At 46.2% G+C, this 20,904-nt stretch overlaps 2 protein-coding genes across 4 annotated transcripts; both read left to right on the forward strand.

Annotated features, from left to right (window-relative positions):
- The first annotated feature begins 652 nt into the window (after positions 1 to 652).
- shbg (sex hormone-binding globulin) lies at positions 653 to 5,207 on the forward strand. The gene is made up of 8 exons (XM_084003526.1): positions 653 to 1,446; positions 2,207 to 2,304; positions 2,547 to 2,736; positions 2,819 to 2,980; positions 3,422 to 3,578; positions 3,684 to 3,820; positions 3,992 to 4,181; positions 4,419 to 5,207. Exons 1-8 carry the CDS (start codon positions 1,345 to 1,347, stop codon positions 4,544 to 4,546), a joined length of 1,164 nt encoding a protein of 387 aa, XP_083859652.1. The 5' UTR covers positions 653 to 1,344; the 3' UTR covers positions 4,547 to 5,207.
- A 683-nt stretch (positions 5,208 to 5,890) lies between these two features.
- Positions 5,891 to 20,868, forward strand: neurl4 (neuralized E3 ubiquitin protein ligase 4). Of its 3 annotated transcripts, XM_084003635.1 has the most exons (29): positions 5,900 to 6,103; positions 10,164 to 10,674; positions 10,771 to 10,836; positions 10,917 to 11,377; positions 11,464 to 11,575; positions 11,654 to 11,742; positions 11,818 to 11,890; positions 12,057 to 12,330; positions 12,661 to 12,842; positions 12,951 to 13,036; positions 13,130 to 13,292; positions 13,388 to 13,598; positions 13,762 to 13,838; positions 14,025 to 14,103; positions 14,467 to 14,636; positions 14,740 to 14,868; positions 15,051 to 15,196; positions 15,362 to 15,580; positions 15,865 to 15,963; positions 16,054 to 16,206; positions 16,286 to 16,453; positions 16,565 to 16,723; positions 16,921 to 17,100; positions 17,206 to 17,299; positions 17,404 to 17,511; positions 17,600 to 17,744; positions 18,394 to 18,506; positions 18,579 to 18,738; positions 18,820 to 20,868. In XM_084003635.1, exons 1-29 carry the CDS (start codon positions 5,939 to 5,941, stop codon positions 19,022 to 19,024), a joined length of 4,797 nt encoding a protein of 1,598 aa, XP_083859761.1. In that variant the 5' UTR covers positions 5,900 to 5,938; the 3' UTR covers positions 19,025 to 20,868. The 3 variants fall into 3 exon arrangements, with proteins under 3 accessions (XP_083859762.1, XP_083859760.1, XP_083859761.1); XM_084003636.1 differs by having other exon boundaries at positions 5,891 to 6,103; positions 10,164 to 10,836; positions 14,740 to 14,892; positions 15,054 to 15,196; XM_084003634.1 differs by having other exon boundaries at positions 5,892 to 6,103; positions 10,164 to 10,836.
- The last annotated feature ends 36 nt before the right edge of the window (positions 20,869 to 20,904 follow it).

Raw genomic sequence — 20,904 nt, forward strand, 5'->3', positions numbered from 1 at the left:
TAAAAAAAACACACTGTCCTCGAAGAGATTCTTGCAAAACCAGAGGCTATATTCAGCCTCTAGTTCCCCACTTGTGACGTCGTGACAGCGGTTTTGAGCAGAAACAGTCGACTCTGTGACTCATCCCTCAAAATAGGAGAGTCGGAGACGAACTGCAAAAGTGAATGCAAACTCAATCATTTCGGAAATTGAATTGATTTATTGAAACATTTAACCAAAAGCGCTGCGTTCGTGGCCTCGGCGGTGGCTGGGATTTAAACCTCTCTCTTGCCAATAATAAATTCAGTTTCACAGCAGAGCAAATCATTGGTTTACCTCAACGAGCGTTTATCACGGCCAGTAACAATAACTCTGTTCTCTTCGAATGCCCCCCTGTTACGTACGACACTGGGCCATTGTGCGCAAATGCATAAATTTACCCAGCTAAATGGAATGCAGCCATTGTTGAGGTTATTGTTTACACGTGTGCTTGTCCTGAAGTGATATCAAGATGTGAACACATGAGGAAATGTTGTGTTTTGGTGTGATTTTACATTTCAGATCAACTTCAACAGCTGAATAACAGATTGTTTTCTGATTGTTCCTCTTTGTGCGTGTGTGTGCGTGTGTGTGTGTGTGTGGTGTGTGTGTGGTGGTGTGTGTGTGTGTGTGTGTGTGTTTCGCAGCCTTCCTGGAAGGAGACTATCACAGGAATCCAGCCAGCAGGAGAAAAAAAAAGAGAGTTTTTGGGACATGAAGCACAGTTTTCTCATCTCTTTCTCCTCTTTAGTCTGCAACACACACTGAGTCATAAGCCAGCCGTGATGAATCAAGGTCCCTGTGTAATGGGTAAACACACATCAGTGGTCTGGTTAAGGTCACTCACCTGCGCGGCGCGGTCCACTCTTTCAGGCCACAAAGCCTGGGGATTTACAGGCTGATGGAAACGTACACTTTCACAAAATCACCAGATTCTGTTTTTTGGAGTTTGGAAAAAACATTTTTTTAACATTATAACAGCTCCTAACTGTCATTTGTGCCTTTTCACGCTACTCTGTCTCTCCTCTATCTCCTGTTTGCCTGCGGCCCACTCTTTGTCTTTCATCCACCTACTTGTTTGCGAAGATCTGCTCACGGGCAGGAAGTGCCCCCTCCTGGGGATCGATAACCTGCACTAAGCGTGGTATATTTGCCCTCTGGACCGCCGGACACCACCACAGCACACACCCCCACTGTTGCAGAGTCTGTCTGCTCCTCATCCCACCGCCCGACACCTCAGGGCAGCGCCGAGTCAGCGGACCACCCAAAGGGCTCAGGACAACTGTACACTGGGAGGCCCCCCCGGGTGGATGAATACACTGAAGGATGGCCACGTTTTGGAAAGCAATGGCAGGTGGACTGCTGCTCGCTTTGAGCCTCGCTCTGCGGGGGAGCAGGGTGGAGGCTCAGGGGAACGGACGGGGTAAGGTATGTTCACATGCAATGCCAAGATTATATCTCTATAGACTAGATCATGTGAAAAAGAGCAGAAATCCTAATATAGATGTGTATAAATGATGTGCATTTTGTAGCTTTAAATCTCCTGAATGGTTCCTGTGATATATTTTATTATTTTTGCTTACTGTAAAATTCGAAAAAGGTCACACAGTCCATAAATAGTATGATATATTAGTCGCTAATTAAAATAATGTAATACTTTAAAAAAAAACATCCATATTAATTTTGTTTTAAGGAGGAAAAACAAAGCAAAGTATAAAAGCCTAATATTAACCGATTACAAACATACTGTATGCAATCAGATGCCAGTGAAGAGGGTATCCCAGCATGCTCTCATGATTTATTTAGACTTAGGACTTTGCTCAGTTTGTTGGAGGACAAATCAGCGCCGTGCCCACAACACCACCAGCTGCTGTTACCCCACTGGAGTTTTTTCCCCCCATTAGGTTTCCTGATCGCCACAGTATCCTGATATACTGCAGTCGGATGCCATATGGCTCTCTTGTCAATGACTTGACATTGATTTTGCACTTCATTACCGCTCCACATCTCTTTTTTTTTAAAACAGATAATTACGTATTTAATTTGAGCCAGTAACTGAATACAGTCTAATATGGCTTTAACCATTAGGCGATTAAAATATGTGACAACAAATTGCAACCCGGGGTTTAATGAGGATGAACTGTGCAATAAAAAAAAGCTGATTTCGTGTTCATATTGTGTGTGACAGAAAGAAGTATCAGGCGGTTCTACCGTCTACCTCGGCCAGGACAGAGACATCTGGAGGCCGCTGATGCACACAACAGTAAACCTCAGCGAGATCAGCAGGTACGTCAGCAGGAGTGAACCGCTGCTCGGTGATCAAGGAGGCAAAAAAACAACAAGGAAGGACTTGGCAGTACATGTGAACATCTAGTTCAGCGTATATAGGGGATTCTGGGAGACTGTTCCTCTTTCTAATAACATACAACCCTTTATTATATTGTCTTTCTCCAACTGTCGGCCTAGAACTATTAAGATTAAAAAAGGGGCCAGCAGTCATTTGAAACTGTTCTGTTCTGTTCCTGCAGTATCAAGTCATCCTTTGGTTTTCGGACGTTTGACCCCGAAGGTGTCATTTTCTACGGAGACACCAAAAACGGGGACGATTGGTTCGTTTTGTCCCTGAAAGACGGCATTCCCCTGATGCAGATCAGCAGGGAGGACATCCTGGTCAGCGTGGCCGGTGGCCCCCGGATCAACGACGGAGCATGGCACACAGTGAGTAGACTTAGATCTGTATAGTGGACGCAGTAGACCGTATGTAGTCTGAATCCTTCTTGTGCTCCTTGGTGTCACCAAGCTGGAGGTGAGCAACCAAGAGAACTTTGTGATTCTAGAGGTGGACGGCTCCAGCAAGCTGGTGGTGGGCATGCAGTCCAAGCGGAATATGAAGGTCCTTGCAGGGAAACTGCGACTGGCCGTCGGCGGGATCCTGGTCGACAAGTCAAAGATGATTGTTCAGGTACGGCGAGTCAACCAATTCAATGTTGCTGGGACCTTGAGTTGAGGTTATTTGGTCAAACGAGTAACGCTTTGTTGGCTGTGTTGCATTCTGATTTATTGAGGCTTTTGTCTGCCTCTCTATCTCTTTCATTTTGGCAATATCCATCGTTGAATGTCAGCGCAAGGTTACGGGTCTAAAAATAAGCTTTTGTTGTTGTGACATTCTGAAGGACTAAAACCAGGAAGGGGGGGAAAAAAATCACTTTTCTGTTGCTGTTGTATCTGCAACATGACTTGGTCAGCTATACGTGGTAATAAAACAGACATACTACCATAAAACGCCTGTAAGATCTGACAGTACAGTAACAGGGCCGTGACAATATGTACTGAAAAATGACCATAAACGGTATTGGGGTTCATTCCAAAAAAAACAATGCATTGTTTGCGTTCTTTGCCGTAGTTTGAACCACACATGGACGGCTGTGTGCGGGAAGGCAGCTGGCTAAACCTCAGCGTCCCCTGGGAGGCCGAGGTGGAGGAGCTCTGGCCCTGCTATCAGAATGTCCAGCCTGGCAGCTACTTCCCTGGCACTGGGTTTGCTCTTTTCAACGCCTCAGGTGCAAAATATTGTGCAGGATTATACAAGAAATGGACAATCGTACACGCTTTCCAGCTGGCATTCTGATTTCATTTTTGTGAGTTTTTTTTTGTGTCCTCTGCAGTTTTCCTCTTCGAGACTCACCATGAGGTCAAGATTGAATTGTGGGGAGATTTCACTAAGATGGCTGGGACCATTTTGAGCATCAAGGCTCCTGGGCGGAAGCTGGAATTCGCTTTAGGGGCCAATAATGACACAAAGGTATGCACATATATCAGACACCAGCATCTTTTAAAAACGGTACATGGCACTGTGAGGGTGGCTTGCATGAATATTTACGTAATTTAATCCCCCGTTCTACACACACACATAGATTGGGGACCGCTATTCAGTAATGTTACATTATTTCTTCTCTCTCTCTTGAATTTGCAGCAGCTCGGCCTTTATTTCGGCATAGAAGGACTCGCAATGGAAGACACTTTCAAGAGACTGACGATAACCTTCCAGGCAGATTCAGTGCAAGTGGCTCGAGATGAATCAAGGCCCTTCACGTTACCTATGGGCGAACCCGGTTATTTGTCCACATGGAGAGACGTTCACGTTGCTGTCGGAGGTCGCCTCGGTGAGATTAAACAGCGATGATGTGCAGCGTGTCTCAAAATCATCCTTACAGTCTTCATATCTTACTATTTAAGGCCATAGCTTCCTGTACAGAAAGAGGGATTTGATTTGCAGACATGGTTTTTAGAAAATATATACAATAAAATGTACAGAGATACAAAGAAATCCATTAGGGAGTGTGTGTGGAGGGCAATGCAAGGTCACCCATGTTATCTTCTTCCTCTTTTTCATTTTTCAGGTGAAGACGGTGTTGTCTCCGAGTTCCTGGCAGGCTGTCTAGAGAAGATCCGGATTCAGGGGAGGGATTTGGACCTGGATTTGGCTGTGAGACACGCGTCAATCTCCTCTCACAGCTGTCCTGCATAGACCACGAAAGTATGCATGTGCAATATGTGGACTCGATGTCTGCAGTGGATGCCTTTGGGTCTGAATCACAAAGATTCAAGGTGTGTTAAGTGAAATATTGTTTGCTAATGGCCAATCAATAGTTGAATGTGGTGTTTTCACTGCTAAAATACTGAAATTAACAATAAAATATGAATATGTTAATCCCCATTGGCCTAATTTGAACGGAATATGCAAATTAATCTGAGAAATGTGAGCAGTTCTGTGACCTTGATGCATGCAACAGTCAATTTCTAAATAAAATATGAGTCTCCTTAATATGGCTATCCATGGATTTGAATTTTACTGCTGCATTTAAGGCAATATAAGCCAGTAGTGCTTCCAGAAGATTTAAACACTGTGACGAAACATTAATGGTAGATTCTGAGTAGGGCTTTGAGTGAGGCTGAGATTTAAGACATGGATTTTGCTCCCTCTAGTGGATTGTTAAAGGTAATGTTATGAGTCATAGCTGTCTATGACGCTACCCAAACAATAAATCACCTCTCAAGTCATATGGAATCAAAAAATAATGTTTAAGATTATAGAAAAATAGACTACAATCTTTAGGTGTAAAAGCACATATTTCACACTCTGAGTCTGATGTTATTTTGTTCTCTCTATTAAATCTTTATGAAGTTTATTTATGTATGTGCCTGTTCAAGTCACTGTTTCAGTTGATTAAGCGTGGAAGGAAGAAAAATAATGACTATTAATCAAATGACTCAAAATCATAATCAGGATTTTAAATGTTTTAAGATATTCCTTTGGATTCATAATTAATCTGGACATTATGTGTGCATATTTAAAATTATGTCAGATTGATGAGGAATATACATTTTCTGGTGTCTAATGCAAGCAGAAACTTTTAAGGCATTATTTTATATCGTTACTACAGTAATAATCATTATTATTATTGAACTACTTCCATGTTAAACAAAACAAAACATGAAAAGAGATAAGAAAACATTATGCATGTTCGAGTCATTTAGGGAATTTCCATTTATGAATAACATTTTTACCCAATAAAATAGAAACATGAGACTGATGGCATTTAGACCAAGGTCAAAAATAAAATAAAAAACACAGATTTAATAAAATATGATGGCTTCAATTTCTATATCTTAAATATAACAGTTGAATTGATTGTTGGAACTATGTTCAAAACAACCCCATAAATTATTTTTAGAAAAAAGTCAAATTAATGTTGCATGGATTCATCTGCTGACTCAAACTAGGTTCCGTGCGTTTTGTACAGAAACGATGCGGTGCAGGTGCAGCCCGTTCGAATCGATTACGGTAATCTACCGGCTGCCACAACGTTAGCAACTGTCGCAAAGCCCGACTGTCGTGAATACTGGCCGCCCACTGAAGATGGCGGCGGAGCTGCATCCGCGGAGCGGAAAGCTGATCGGCCTGTCCAACTCGAACCGAACCGCCCGGCGCAACCAGCCAGTCCAGGAGTTCAACCACGGCTTGGTGCTGAGCAAAGAGCCGCTGAGGGACCGGGATGTCTTCACCGTCCGCATTGACAAAAAGGTAAACAACAACAGGCCCGCCGCCGCTGCTGCCTCTCTCGGACGGGGGATGAGAGCAGCGGAAATGCGGGAGCAGCGCTCGTCGGACGGGCCGGGGGTCCGCCGCTGTCCGCAGTGAGGGGCTTCTCCTACCCAGGGCGGTTCACACTGCCTGACAGCCACCTCGGTTCTGGCGGTTCAGGGCGCATTACATACACCGACATGTATCGGGGACACCGGGACTTAATGAACACACTGGTGTGTGCGGATTGGTTAAACGGATCACTCGGCTAACGATAACCTGCTTGTGTTGCCTTGGTACCGTCAGTTAGTCATGCTAATGAGCGGCTAGCAGCAGCGAGCGGCGTGAGCTCGGGCTAGCCGGGGCTAGCTTGTCTGGAAGCTGCTCTCTGGTCGTGTGTTGACAAGGACTCGCTGCCGTTATTTGCACCACGAGAGCTCAACTGAGCTCTTTACCGTTGGCTTCGTGTAGTTTAGTTCTGGAGGAGTCGGCGGCAGTGGAAGGCGGCTGTCAGCCCCTCTGCCCGTCCCGGCGGCTAATAATACTGCAGCGCTCATATCGGTTTGGGCTGTTGTGACTCGACGGCTACGTGTGATCCGAAATAGGCACAAATGGGTATACTTAGCCGCCGCTATCCGTTACAAGTGTCATTAATAATGTCCAGAATGGCATGTTGCTCCTCACACACATTGTGGTCCAAACACAACACTCCTGCTGCTGCTGTCTAATACATGGAGAGTGACCAATGAATGGTGTAACTCATTCATCACTTTTGCTTTACATTTTTCTCAATTTTTAAAATATTTTATAAAAGGAACATCATCAAAGTATGGAGCACAAATGTCTTACACTACTGTCTTTATGTCCAGATGGTCCACCATGTATAATATATATTTAAATTCTGTTAAATATGTATAATATATATTTAAATTCTCACTTTCCCTTGTTCCCATGACTTAAAATGTCTTTTGGGTAAATACGTTTGCTGAAAGAAGAATTCTTCCATGCATACTTCATCCATGTCCTTGAATTTGTAGCTTGCATATCGCTTAAAACACAAGTGCTTATCTATCTGTGGCTGTTCTCTTGTGACTCAGGCCCCTCCATATCATATCGATGCCTGTGCACAGTGTTTACATTTTGGCTGTTATCAGCGCAGGATAGCTTGTCTGTTGTAATGGCTTCTGCCTCCGCAGTCTACGAGCATACTGGGGTTTGTCAACAACATGGCAGCTCCAGTGCTTGGTGCCAACTGGGCCACACGCCCTCTGAACGAGGGCCGCATCGTTAAGTCGCTCAGATAAACCACCGTGCTGAGACTAAACATGGCGGTGGAGCAGAACCTACTGTATGGAAATGGTTGTCCATCCCTTATGGCACTCTCAGCCTGATGAAGGGCTCTCACAAACAGCCCTGACATGCTTTGCCGGTCTGAGAATCAATACTTTTTCCATCACAGAGCAGCCAGATTGGCATGACTGCCCGCCCTTGTCCACTGAGCTACAGTGGATGTTGGGAAGCGAGTGCAAGAGATCGAGCAAATGAAGATAGTTTATTAGATAAACAGTTTACCAGTAGTTCAGGGTTTGTATTGAGTAGCTGTGATCTGTATAGTGATAACAGGAATGTTGGTCATATTCAATTAGAGCTGAAACAATTAGTAGATTTAATCAATAAATTGATCAACGGATAAATATCTGATGATCTACATTGATAGTAGATCAATTATCTTACGTTACGACATTCTCTGCTTCCTGCTCTGTGTCTGTTTGCATGGGAAAATAATCATTAGTTGCAGTGTTACAGCCAATATTACCCTAATAATTATTATTCTGTTTTGTTATTATTATGCCCACTTTTGGCATTGTAAGGATATTTTATATTCTAAGAATAATAACCATACCATATATGGCATCTAATGAAATTAGCAAAGGAATACAGATATCAGTTAAATATGTGTTTTTAAAGCCTAACTTGTTTTTTTTTGTTTTTTTTAATGAGACTACATTAGAGTAAATATCCATAATAAATATACGCTTTCATTGTCAAAAAATATGTCAATATTGTATATAATAGTGGAACCCTGAAAATGTTAATTTATTCCAAATATAGTTTATTAATAAGGAGCCTTGTGGTGTTACTTACGCTCTGCTTTTGATGTAATTATTTTTTCCATTCATATGAAAAGTTGTCTAGTCATTATAATCGGCATGTATCCTGTAGTTATTGGTCTTTAGAGAGAGAGAGAGAGAGGGAGAGAGAGGCATAGAGAGAGGCTGAGAGGCAGACACCCACAGGCTGCTGTTACATAAGTGAATGAGCAAGGGAAGGAGATGTCTGTCTCCTCCACACAGCGACCCGGTCAGGCAGAGTTACTACTAAATCTGATAACCCAGATCCCCGGACTTTCGTAGCACACTGCCTTACATAGCACCTGCCACGGAGCGGAGGAGGACACGGCGGGAGCAGACGGGACAGAGCAGCCGTTAGAAAATATTTTTTTTTACAAAAATGACATCGTCCCGCAGGAAATCTCATTTTGTTTTCTCCTCAGCACGGAGGTGTGCTGCAGAAAAACATCACAGGAGCCGGTAAGGCTTCAATGTTATGCTCAAGGTCACTTCATCGGGGAGGATTTTTTTTGCCAACTTCAACTGGAGTCCTGTGGAGTACCAGGGGGGGGAAATAGGGAGAGAACGGCAGAAGATTGAGATTCTTTACAAATACTTTCGAGTTAATTCCTCGAGGAACTGCATGGCGTTTTGTTGGATGTCATTCCCCGGGGGAGGGGGAGGGGGAGGGCACGGGGGGGAGTGCAGCAAGCCAGGGGATCGCTCCTCACATGGGATGACGTGGGTTCATGCCCCGGTGTCGGCGAGCATCTGCTGGGCTGAAATGTCTCTAAGCAGTGACTGTGAATCTCCGCCGGGCTGCACTAACTCTCCTCCACAGCTGACGCTGCACTCTTGTCATCCGAACGTTATGGAGGCAAAACGCATGAAAAATAGAATTCACCCCTGGAGATCAATAACGTATCTCATTATTGTGGAGCCGATGTGGAGTTTTGTGTTTCGGGGAAGCAACGGATATCTCCGGCTGCGTAGTTATGTGATATGATTCCAATGTCATGCAAAGACAGAATGCAGTGAAACATTTGTTGTTTTGAACCTTCTGGAAGGCAAGATCATGGAGGTGAAGATTGTTTGCTTGGATTGTGTGCACAGGTTTAATCCTCGTAGACGGACCGTATAGTGTTTACATGCAAACCTCTTGTCATAACTTCAGTCACAGTACAGTGGATGGAAGAAATCAGGATCAAAGAGGCAGGGGCGTTAGCTGTTACTGTCATTTGGCAACTCAGGTACCAGAGGAATTATTATTCACTCCAGTTTCGGTTGAGTATCACATGGATCTCCCCACATTTTCTAGGGATTAAATACAAAAAATGTAGTAAAGGAGAATCCACACACTGGATGAAATCTTCCAAAACTTTCTTGAACCCAAAAAAACAAACATTTTAACTTTTTTTTTTATGGTTTCATGGTCAACCGAATAAACTAAACAACACTTGCACGATGACATCAAGTGTTGCAAATGTTGCATACTCTCCATTCGGGTCTTGAATCTGGTCTCCTGCACCGGGTCTAAATATAGTACGGCGTGTGCCCTCGACTGCCTCTCTCTGCGTCAATATGTATTGAACATCTAATTTTGGAAGTTGGGTTGCTGGAGTACTCGGAGATGAGAAATGAATTAGTTTGACCCCGGCTGATTTCTTTTTTTAAACGCAGTCTTGCAAAGTTGATATTGGAGATTTCTGCGTTCTGCACACACATCCTTTGTGTGTCAGCACTGTCCTGCTTCATTTTCAAAGCAGCACTTCCTGAGCTGCGTTCTTCACTGACAGAATGCCTAAAAATAACAAGATTGATCATACAACAAGGCTGTGTTTTCCATAGATATCCACCTGCGGTTTGTAGCTTCGCTCACATCACAGCTTCGAGGAGATCAGCGTTGCCACTGTCTCCAAGTTTAACATCCTCTCCAATTTCACCCTCAGGTGAACTCGTGGAGCGGCTCCATCGAGATCGGGGTGACCGCGCTGGACCCCGCCGCGCTGGACTTCCCCAGCAGCGCCACAGGCCTCAAGGGCGGCTCCTGGATCGTGTCGGGCTGCTCGGTGCTACGCGACGGACGCTCCGTCCTGGAGGAGTACGGCCGCGACCTCGACCAGCTAGCCGAGGGCGACCGGGTGGGCATCCAGCGCAGCGCCCGCGGGGAGCTCCACCTCTGGGTGAACGGGCAGGACTGCGGCGCGGCGGCGAGCGGCTTGCCGCCCAAGCTCTGGGCAGTGGTGGACCTGTACGGCAAGTGCACCCAGGTGACGGTGGTGAGCTGTGAGCCGCCGCTGCCCTCCACGGAGAAAGAGACAATAGAGCGGGACGAGGAGGTGGATGATGAGGAGGAGGAGGAGGACGAGGAGGAGGAAGACGCGGTGGTACGTGGGGATGCGGGGATCACAGCACTGATGAATGTGGCAGCGATGAATGGAATGATGAACGGAGATGAAGGTAGGGGCCTTTTTTTTCTCAGTATGATTCCTTTTCCCCATATATATCGTCTGGGATTTGTTGTTTTCAGTGTCCTTTCCCCTTTCTCCCTGTCAGTGCCTGAGCTTAGCTGCAGTCACAGTAGACCAGACAAGTTCCCCAACAGCCTGGAGCCCGACACGGGTAAGAAAACCCCGCTCTGATCAGTCGATCGGCAGTTGTGCAACATTGACAACCTCATCTTCCTCTCTCTGTCTCTTCAGTTCTAACAGAGCACCAGCTGTTTGACGTGTTCAACAACGCAATAGTATCTTTTTATCGCTCTGAGGATGAGGGCGGAGGGGAAGACGGTGGAGGTGGAGGAGGAGCCGGGGGCGTAGGAGGGAATCCAGGATCTGATTCCTCGTCCAGAAATGACAGGGGGAGCAGCAGCGGAGGAGGTGCCGTCAACAGCGACAGTGGGACGGGGTCAACGGGCGGAAGCGGAGGAGGAGGAGACGGCGGAAACACGAACAACAGCCCCGCCGGCAACGGCGGGCTCGGGCTGACCGCCATGACGGGCGCGATGACCACCAACGACGCGCTGCTGTTCCACGAGAAGTGCGGCACGCTGATCAAACTGAGCAACAACAACAAGACGGCGGAGCGGAGGAGACCGCTGGACGAGTTCAACAACGGCGTGGTGATGACCAACCGGCCGCTCCGGCACAACGAGATGTTTGAGGTGGGATCACATGACTCTGTGTTGTGATGTTTGGTCATACGTGATATATAGTGCTCGTCTTCATAATTCAAATAATGATTTTTCAGATCCGCATTGATAAGCTGGTGGACAAGTGGTCCGGCTCCATAGAGATCGGTGTGACCACGCACAACCCCAACAACCTGGACTATCCTGCAACTATGACCAATCTGCGCTCAGGTAGCACTCGCACAGATGCACGATAACGCTCGTTGTTCATTGTGATGTCATTGACGTGATCCCGGCTGCTTGTGTCAGGTACAATCATGATGAGTGGCTGCGGGATACTGACCAACGGGAAAGGGACCCGCAGGGAATACTGTGAATTCAGCCTCGACGAACTTCAGGTTTGTGACGTTTGGAGACGCGCATGTCGCTCCGCCGCCTCTACCGTTGTACTAATCTCCTACTCTCGTCTCCAGGAGGGAGATCACATAGGGTTGATGCGCAAAGCCAGTGGAGCACTCCATTTCTACATCAACGGCATCGACCAAGGTAAGGCACATTTACTGTTATTTGTGATTTTTAAGATGTGACTGAAGATGTACGATCTTTGTACTTTTAATACATAAAACGTTGGACATAAGAAACACTGTAACTGGTGGCTCTGGTGTGATTAAATGACCTCGGCTTCCGCTCCTAACTCTGTGTCTTTTCCCAGGTGTTGCGGCAGCTCAGACCCCCGCCGTGGTCTACGGCGTGGTCGACCTCTACGGCATGGCGGTCAAAGTCACAATAGTCCACAACCACAACCACAGCGACCGCCTCAGACGCAATAACGCCATCATGAGGGCTTTGTCGCCGGACGTGGGCCGGCCCAGGACGGCTCTCTCCCTCACGCCGGACTCGGAGGGGCCCGACCGGCTGCTCTTCCATCACAACTGTGGCCAGAAGGCCGCCATCATCAGCGACGGCAGGACAGCGCTGCGGCCACAGTGAGTCCATGCCGGTGTTGCACCTGAAATCTTAAACATGATCATCCAGACGTGTGCTGTCGAGATATTTATAGTGGAGGTTGACATAAAGTGTTGATGCTGTCTAAAACATATTAAAGTGTTTTGAATTCAGAAAAAAATCAACTTTTTAAACATTTTTTATTGGATTCATGAAAAGAAAAGGGTTTGGAAATATTTTAAAAAGAAAAAAAAAAACACTTCAGCTTTAGAATGTTCTGCTGTCAGTTTTTTCAAGTAACAAAATACCAAAAATACCAAAAAATCGCAACGGCAGAAGTGTGTATGTCTAACTTAACTCTGCTCTTACAGCGCGACCGATGACTTCAACCACGGCGTGGTCCTGAGCAGCCGGCCGCTGCGCTCCAACGAGGTGTTCCAGGTCCGCATCGATAAGATGGTGGACAAGTGGGCGGGCTCCATCGAGATCGGTGTCACGACGCACAACCCGGCATACCTGCAGCTGCCCTCCACCATGACCAACCTGCGCTCAGGTAAAACACAATCGGATGCCTTAAAGTGGGCGATCTCTTCTGTCTTTTCTGAGATAACAGTTATTTTATTTTAGTTCTCTACCATTCAACGTTTGCTGTGTTTTCCAGGAACGTGGATGATGACGGGAAACGGCGTAATGCACAACGGAACGACAATACTGGATGAGTATGGACACAATCTGGACCGGCTCAAGGTGAGTTGGTGGTGTTATCCCGGTGTTTATAACCACCTCCTGCCTCCTCCCACAGTTACCTTCTTATTAACCCTCTTGTTTCCCCTCTTGCAGGCAGGTGACACAGTAGGTGTAGTGCGGAAAGAAGACGGTAGCCTCCACTTCTTTGTAAACGGTGTGGCTCAGGGCCCGGCAGCCTGGAACATCCCCCCCAGTGTGTATGCCGTGGTGGACCTCTATGGCCAGGCAGCTCAGGCCACCATCATGGACGACATGGGTGAGAGGAAGACAGACAGGGCTCCATTTTCAATAGCTAAGATATTGAGATTCTTTAAGACGGTGTTGACTTCGTTTCATTTCCTTTTCTGTTAGTGGACCTCCTGCCTCTCCCAGAGGACTGCTCAGACGGCCCCACGGCCATGTCCCCCGGGAGCCCCTGTTCGGTGGGAGGGGCCATAACCACCAACGACCTGCGTTTCCATCACCTGCACGGCACCAACGCCGTCATCACCAACGGGGGGCGCACCGCCCTGCGTCAGAACTGCCGGAGCGAGTTCAACGACGCGATCGTCATTTCCAACAGGTGATGGAAAAGAAATAAGACATACGTTTTAGTGAATTATATCCATCTATGGATCTTAAATAAATAATAATCATTCATAATAGTTCTGAAACTAGACTAAAGAGCATTCAGAATGTGTTGTGAAGGAGCTGCCTCGAGATCTTAACCTGTTCCCTCCTCGTAGGTGCCTTCGAGATGGGGAGCTCTTCGAAATCATCATTCAGAAGATGGTGGACCGCTGGTCGGGTTCAATAGAAGCAGGTTAGGTATTTCTATTGTGCCTGTTCTGCTTTTGAAATGTAAATGACTCAAATACCAAAAAAATGACAATGAAAGCTTCTGCATCTAACATAACATTTTGTCTGTACAACTGCATTCTGGACATCATGTGTAAATGTATTTTATGTGTAATCACCACAGATTTTCTCCTCCCCCCTCTGTGTCCAGGAGTGACAGCCATCAGACCAGACGAGCTTGAGTTTCCAAACACTATGACCGATATTGACTATGACACTTGGATGCTAAGGTAAAAACAAGAGACCCAAATGTTAACGTCGAACAGAGCAAAGTATTAAAAGGTGTTTGAACAGGAGGACCACTTACACTTCGCCCACCACATTCATCAGCATTCTTTGGTTTTATCTGAAAGGTCCTGTGATGTTTTCAAAGAGTGATTGTAGGGTTATGGACTTTGTTCTTCTGGCCTTTTTTCTAAGAGAGTGGGATAACTCTTTGTTAAGGCAGCAATATCTGACTTGGATGATGTTTATCTCCATGTGGACCTAGAATACAAATCTTTGTTTCCTAATATACCCCCAATAGAGCTTGTTTATCACATTGGTTTCTGGAAGTTCAGATTTTTAAAAACTATTTTCTTTTTTTTCCACAGTGGTACTGCCATCATGCAGGATGGCAACACAATGCGCAACAACTACGGTTGTGACCTGGACTCCCTGACCACAGGCTCACGGATTGGCATGATGCGCTCAGCCACCGGTGACCTCCATTATTACATCAACGGCGTGGATCAGGGAGTGGCCTGCACGGGTCTGCCACCTGGTAAAGATTAGTCCGTCCGAGTCAGAAACGTGAAATCAGGTCACTGTAGTGCTGTCGTGAGTTAAGGAGTTTAATTGGATGTCTCTCTCTCTCTCTCTCTCAGAGGTGTATGCTGTGATCGACCTGTATGGTCAGTGTGTTCAGGTGTCCATCACCAGCACCTCAGGCCCGCTGGACAACAGCCTCTGTACCAGCAACATCACCGAGAAGAGCTTCCCCATCCACTCCCCAGGTACACAGCAGAGTCCCCACTCAGGTCTGCAAAGCCTTGGGATATATTTATAGAAATGCTTTTATTATTCTAGATTTTTGTAGATGAAAGGGAGTTAAGGCTAAAAATATCACACATCAGTTGTCCTCAAAGTCTCATCTCCGTACTCTGCTTCTGTCCTGTTCTGTCTGTGGGGCGTGGAGTAGCAGGCGTCGCCCATCGACTCCACAGCAAACACGGCAAAAACGTGGTGCTGCTTGGCGACGGCTGCCAGGGCATCCGAGTCGGAGGCTACGCTCACGGCATCGTGTTCAGTGCGAAGGAACTCAAAGCAGACGAGCTGTTTGAGGTAAACAAATGAATGGAAATGAACCTGCTGCCTATCTTGTCATCTTGTAAAAAATAATGAGCATCCTCTTGAATAATTGTTTGTTTCTCCCATAATAATGACATGATTTATGACCCTCCTCCTTACTGGTTGTTTTTTGATTATTTTTTTATCTGTCCTCTGCAGGTGAGGATTGATGAAGTCGATGAGCAGTGGTGCGGTTCGCTGCATATCGGTCTGACCACGCTGGCACCACCGGAGCTGCCGTCCTGCCCACTGTCGGGCCTCTCCCCCTCCCTCCCGCAGCTCCGCACCAAGGTCACCTGGCTGCTCTGCGGCTCCGAGGTCCGTCGCAACGGCGTGCTGCAGCGCCAGAACTACGGCTGCTCACTGGACCGGCTGACGGTGAGTCGCATCGCCCTGCTCCGCGAGCACAGTTAGATTAGAGGTCGTATGGAAAACCCTCAAGGGAGCTCTTCTTCTGTCTCAGAGTCATTCTCCGGCTGCTTAAAAGCCCTGAAAGCTTTGATATTGTCATAGAAATCAGTGTCTTAAAACTCTAAATCTATCTTTTTTAAAAACATACACTATATATTTGTAATAGGTTATTAATTTAATTTGATGTACTTGAGTGTATTATAAGGAAAACAAAGTACTTTATGTCTCACCTGAATGGGATTGTTTCTTAGGTGGGGAACCGTGTGGGTGTGAAGAGGTGCAGTGACGACACCATGCACATCTTCATAGATGGAGAAGACATGGGACCTGCAGCGACTGCAGTAGCCAAGGTACACACACACACACACACACACACACATCTACAGTATGCAGCTACTTGGCCCCACGCTGCCATTCAGCCCCTCTCTGGCTCCTCACAGAACGTGTATGCAGTTCTGGACCTGTATGGGCGCGTGACAGCGGTGTCCATCGTGAGCTCTTCGTTGATGGAGGACATGGAAAGCGTGAAGGCGCCCTCGCTGTCCTCAGAGAGCTGCAGCGAGGGGGAGGAGGACGGCACCCCCGTAAGAGAGGTAGAAGCACCGGTCTGTTTGCTAAGAAAAAGTGTTGCATCGTCGACAGACTCTTCACGTCGCCTCTCGTTGCCTCCAGGTTGAGACGGAGCCGTGTGCACTCGTGCCCACCGCCATCGCGTTCCTGGAAAACCACGGCAAGAACATCCAGCTGTCCAATCAGAACCTGACGGCAGCCAGAGTCTCCAGCTACAACCAGGGCCTGCTGGTCACCGCCCAACCGCTGGCTCGCCAGCAGCTGTTCCAGGTAATATAACATGCATCAATTATACTTTATAATGCCATGCCGTACTAGTAGGATATACAAGATCATTTAGGCTGTGACCAGTCCGCCAATAGCCTCCCTTTTCGTCACCAGTTTCAAATCGACCGTCTGAACCCGTCATGGACGTCGTCGCTGTCGTTAGGGGTGATAGGTCACTCCCCCGACCGGCTCAACTTCCCCTCCACAGCCTGCTGTCTGAAACGCTCCGCCTGGCTGCTGCAGAGAGACTCCGTCTTCCACAACTCCCTGAAGGTATAAACGCACTCAATCTGTCCGTCAGGCCGTCTATGGATTTGTGTCTTACACGACAACGTGACCGTGTTCTCACTGGCTGATCGATGTTTTGTCATTTCCTCTGATTCACTGATGGGTTAGGGTCACCAAACCCCTCCAAACACTCCCCTTTCTCTTTCCACAAATCTCTCTTTTCTCCTCTGCCTCCTCGTCAGATATGCGAGAACTACGGTCCTAATCTGGACACTTGTCCGGAGGGGACGGTGTTGGGTCTGCTGGTGGACGCCAACAGCTGTCTCCACCTCTACGTCAACGGCATGGACCAGGGTGTGGCGGCGCAGGACATTCCTTCGCCCTGCTACCCTTTCATCGACCTCTACGGCCAATGTGAACAGGTCAGTGATGCAGATGCACAAACAGCCTAAAAACAGCCATGTCACGTTTGATGAAGATCAAAATCCCAAGATGACATGCTAATGAAGGTTGTGTCGTCATGGCAGGTTACTATAGTAACGAACAACGTGCCAGCTGTGGGTGGAGAGAGTGGTGAGACCCGTTGTCAGGGCGACATGGAGAAGGCGGACATGGTTGACGGTGAGGCCGGTTCTTCTGTAGTTCCTCGTAGCGGAGCCATCTACACCAAGAAACAATCCAAAGTCATTCAGTCTTTTAATTCTTTTTTTTCCTTTTCCATGCAGGAATCAAAGAGAGTGTGTGCTGGACGCCCCCTCCAGAAGTCAATCCCAACAAAACCTGTGAATACCAGGCACTGTGCTCACGCTTCAAGGACCTGCTAACGTTACCAGGTGAGTTTAACCCCCCGAAACCTTTCTGCTGGGATGTTTGGTTCAGATCTAAAAATCGTCTAATGAGCCCAACCTCTGTCTTGTGAAGATGGCTATTTTAACGAAGACGCAAAGTGCAACCTTTGCTACTGCGAGTCCTGCCACAAGCTTCGGGGTGACGAGGCGTATTACAAGAGAGGAGAACCGCCCCGGGACTACGCCCTGCCCTTCGGATGGTGCCGCTTCGCTCTCAGGTGAGAGGATGACCCCTCAGATATAGAATGACTGTGTACAATAATAGTACAAAACATAGCAGGTTTTCATCTCCTTTACTTGCCAATGTGTAAAGCTAATGTGTTTATTATTACAATATTATCAATTTAAAGGGATGAAAATGGCCCGACAGAGCTTGAAATTAATGTTTTCTCGTCGCCCATTAAGCCATGGGAAATTATTACGATATTATGTTTTCAAATGTAAAATATTGATTTTGGCAAGAATAATATTTAATTAATTAATGTTAATTTAATAAATACAGTAGTATGTAGATGTTTTCACAGCAATATAAAACATATTAAAGAGGGAATTATGATGATTATGTTTTAACTTTTAACACTTATCTGTAAGCAGTTTATAGTAGATAATTAAAATGAGTAATACTAAGGTGTGTATTTAATATTTAAAAAAAACATTTGAATTGTGTGTTTTTATTCAAATTACTACAATATACACTACTATATAATTTTTTCCTCCAATGTCCAAACCCTTGTTGATTTTATTTATTTATTGATAGGCTCACATTTTCCAAGTAAATTTGGCTATGGGGCAAATAAAACATCTCAGACTTGCTATGTACAGTATCTGTTGCATGTGTCTATATAAGTGCATGTGTACTCTTTGCAGGATCAAGCCCCACTGTGAGGTTTCTAATGCACTGAAGAAGTGGCACATCGCGTACCACGGTACCAGCGTCGGAGCCCTGCGGCGCACGTTGGACCACAGCGAGCTGCTGCCTGGTAGGAAACCCCCTGATTCCTTCTTCCAAAGACTCTGTTTTACTCTTTAACTTCACCACTGTGTTGTTGTAGGGACGTCGTCTATCTTCTCCGTGGCCCCTGTGAAGACGGAGGGGCCTAATGGCTACAGCGAGCCAGAGGAGAACAGCGCCCCCGGCAGGGAGGTTCCCAGAGTGCGACTCTCCCCCACTATGCGCTACTCCGGCATGGAGATCTTTGCCCCCAAAGTGCAGTAAGTCCACTAGGTTCAGAAAACCACGCAGACAATGAGTGGAGAGGGCGCTCACTGATGGTTCTCCTTCTCCTCATGCAGATTTCGGGACCCCCGTTCTCACCGCAGCCACCAAGCTCAGGTGGGGTTCCAGGTGTGTGTGCGTCCGGGATCCTACAAGGTGGGACCGCAGACGCTTGGCCACAGCGAGCCCCTGGACCCTCGCTTCAGCAACTCAGAAATCGAGTGGATCACGAAAGAGGAGGGCGGCACGCTCCTCTACGGACTGCTGATCCGGATCGAGTGAACGGGGGCGGGGGGAGGCATTCGGGTGGAAGTGGGGAGGGCCCCAGTGGCGCTCCTTGTACTTTTAATAAACTGACAACCAAATCCAACCCCTGCCTTGAGCGAGAGACTCCTCCGGAGCTGTTCCAACTGTGGATTGTTGACAATTCAGCATTATTGATTTGTTTTGGTTTATTTTTGTTGTTTTTTTTTTTTGCTCTTGGACTCTTTTAACGGCCGGGAGCTACGGCGGTTTCAAAGAAGAACAGACACTGCCTGCACTTTACGTTTCGGACACTCGTGGGCGATTTTTAAACTAACTTCTCATCGACTCAACGCAACACGTTTGTTCATCGGGTTTAGTTAGTTTTTTTTTGCCAGGTTTTTGTTCTCATTCTTCCCAAAAATATTTCCTTCCACACACACACACACAGCTGTTTTTTCTCTACCTTTTGGCACTTATTTTAACACTCGTCACCTCTGCTCTGGTCAGTGTTTTTTTAATTTGGGAGGAGCTGTCCCCTGCCAACCTGCACGTTAATGGACTGTCACCTAAAAAGACTGAAACGTGGGTCCAAAAAAAAAAAAGTGACAAATGTTTTCACAAAAATGTTTAAAAAAAACAAAAAACAAGACACTTGAATCTGAGAATGAACCCTGGAGTGTCTTGTGATTGTGACTTGTATTTTTGGGGCAGGGGGGGTGATTTTAAAACTGGAGGAAGAAAAAAATGTTTACACGATTTCAACCGTACGTTGCTGTTCTCCTCATGTCTCCACATTAGCAGTTTGGCTACTTTTATCAATCCCGTTTGCGTTTCTTTTGCGGCCCAGCATTACATGTGACTCCTGTCACGTCCAACGGAACAAATTCACAGGCTCTAAGTCCGAGAAAACTGGATAGCTGAACAGAAAAATGTACTCTTTGGAAGCCAAACGCTGATAAAGATGTTTAAAATGACATGCATTTGATTCTCGACGTGGAAGGTTTGGATACACGAAAAAAAAAACGGGTAAAAGTTAAAACATTTTGTGGAAAAGCGCCTATTCACTTCCGTGCAGAGTATGAAGGTTGATGCTACTCTAATGTGTGAGTGGTATCAGTCTTCTCATCAAGAAAGTGAACGTCCTATAATGTTGAACTTTAAAAAAAACAGTTGTTAAGTGGTTTTCCACATCACTCCCGCTGTATCACTTCCCCCTCATTGTTTACTCTAGATCCACTCACACCTCCGCTTTGAGCTATCCATCAGTCTCGTCTGACTGTTTACCCGGCAGGACCTCCAGAGCCAACGACGTTTTAATTTCTATGTCAGCAGGACGTCAAGTCATCTGCATCCCAAGACCCACGCTGGTGTTTACATGTGAATGTTGTCCATTAGGGCTCTGCAGTTCTTTTATGTCGACTAATATCATTGATTTACATTTTGTCAAATGTTTATACGAGGGTTTTACTTCATCCAAAACCTCCACCTAACGATTGATTGTATGTGAACAGCTTTACAAAGTGTTTCTTTTTCACCGTTGCCAATTTGTTAATCTGCTACAAAAAAACATGAAGCGTCGTTCAAGGCACAGTTTTGACGATTCAAACTCAAAAAGTTATAATTGAAGAAGCTCCGTCACCTTCTAAGAGCAGCTGTGATCTGACCAATGGAAGATCAACGGGGTTTGGCAGAAGGAAAATCAGAAAATGTGAAAAAATATTATTATAAGGGTTATTTACGGCCCAGTGCTGCTTTGTACAATTTAATTTGTATTGTTTTCTTTATTTTTTTTTCTGTATGTTGCATTGTACAGGCTGTTACATAACAAATCATATCTTCCTGATTTATAAAAAAATTAAATAAACTGACGGACAGTATGCACAAAATTCTGGTTAAAGTTGAGGTGTTTTTTGGGT

This window comes from Eutrigla gurnardus, assembly GCF_963514095.1.
Source record: "Eutrigla gurnardus genome assembly, chromosome: 23".
NCBI lineage: Eukaryota > Metazoa > Chordata > Actinopteri > Perciformes > Triglidae > Eutrigla > Eutrigla gurnardus.

What these genes read in the sequence shown, in the direction of transcription:
- shbg (XM_084003526.1), top strand. Translation starts at nt 1,345, where the DNA reads ATGGCCACGTTTTGGAAAGCAATGGCAGGTGGACTGCTGCTCGCTTTG. An exon ending in AGGGGAACGGACGGGGTAAG is followed by an intron (nt 1,447 to 2,206) that starts GTATGTTCACAT and finishes TGTGTGTGACAG; the next exon opens with AAAGAAGTATCAGGCGGTTC. An exon ending in AACCTCAGCGAGATCAGCAG is followed by an intron (nt 2,305 to 2,546) that starts GTACGTCAGCAG and finishes CTGTTCCTGCAG; the next exon opens with TATCAAGTCATCCTTTGGTT.
- neurl4 (XM_084003636.1), top strand. Translation starts at nt 5,939, where the DNA reads ATGGCGGCGGAGCTGCATCCGCGGAGCGGAAAGCTGATCGGCCTGTCC. An exon ending in CATGACCAACCTGCGCTCAG is followed by an intron (nt 12,843 to 12,950) that starts GTAAAACACAAT and finishes TGTGTTTTCCAG; the next exon opens with GAACGTGGATGATGACGGGA. An exon ending in GAAGGCGGACATGGTTGACG is followed by an intron (nt 17,300 to 17,403) that starts GTGAGGCCGGTT and finishes TTTTCCATGCAG; the next exon opens with GAATCAAAGAGAGTGTGTGC.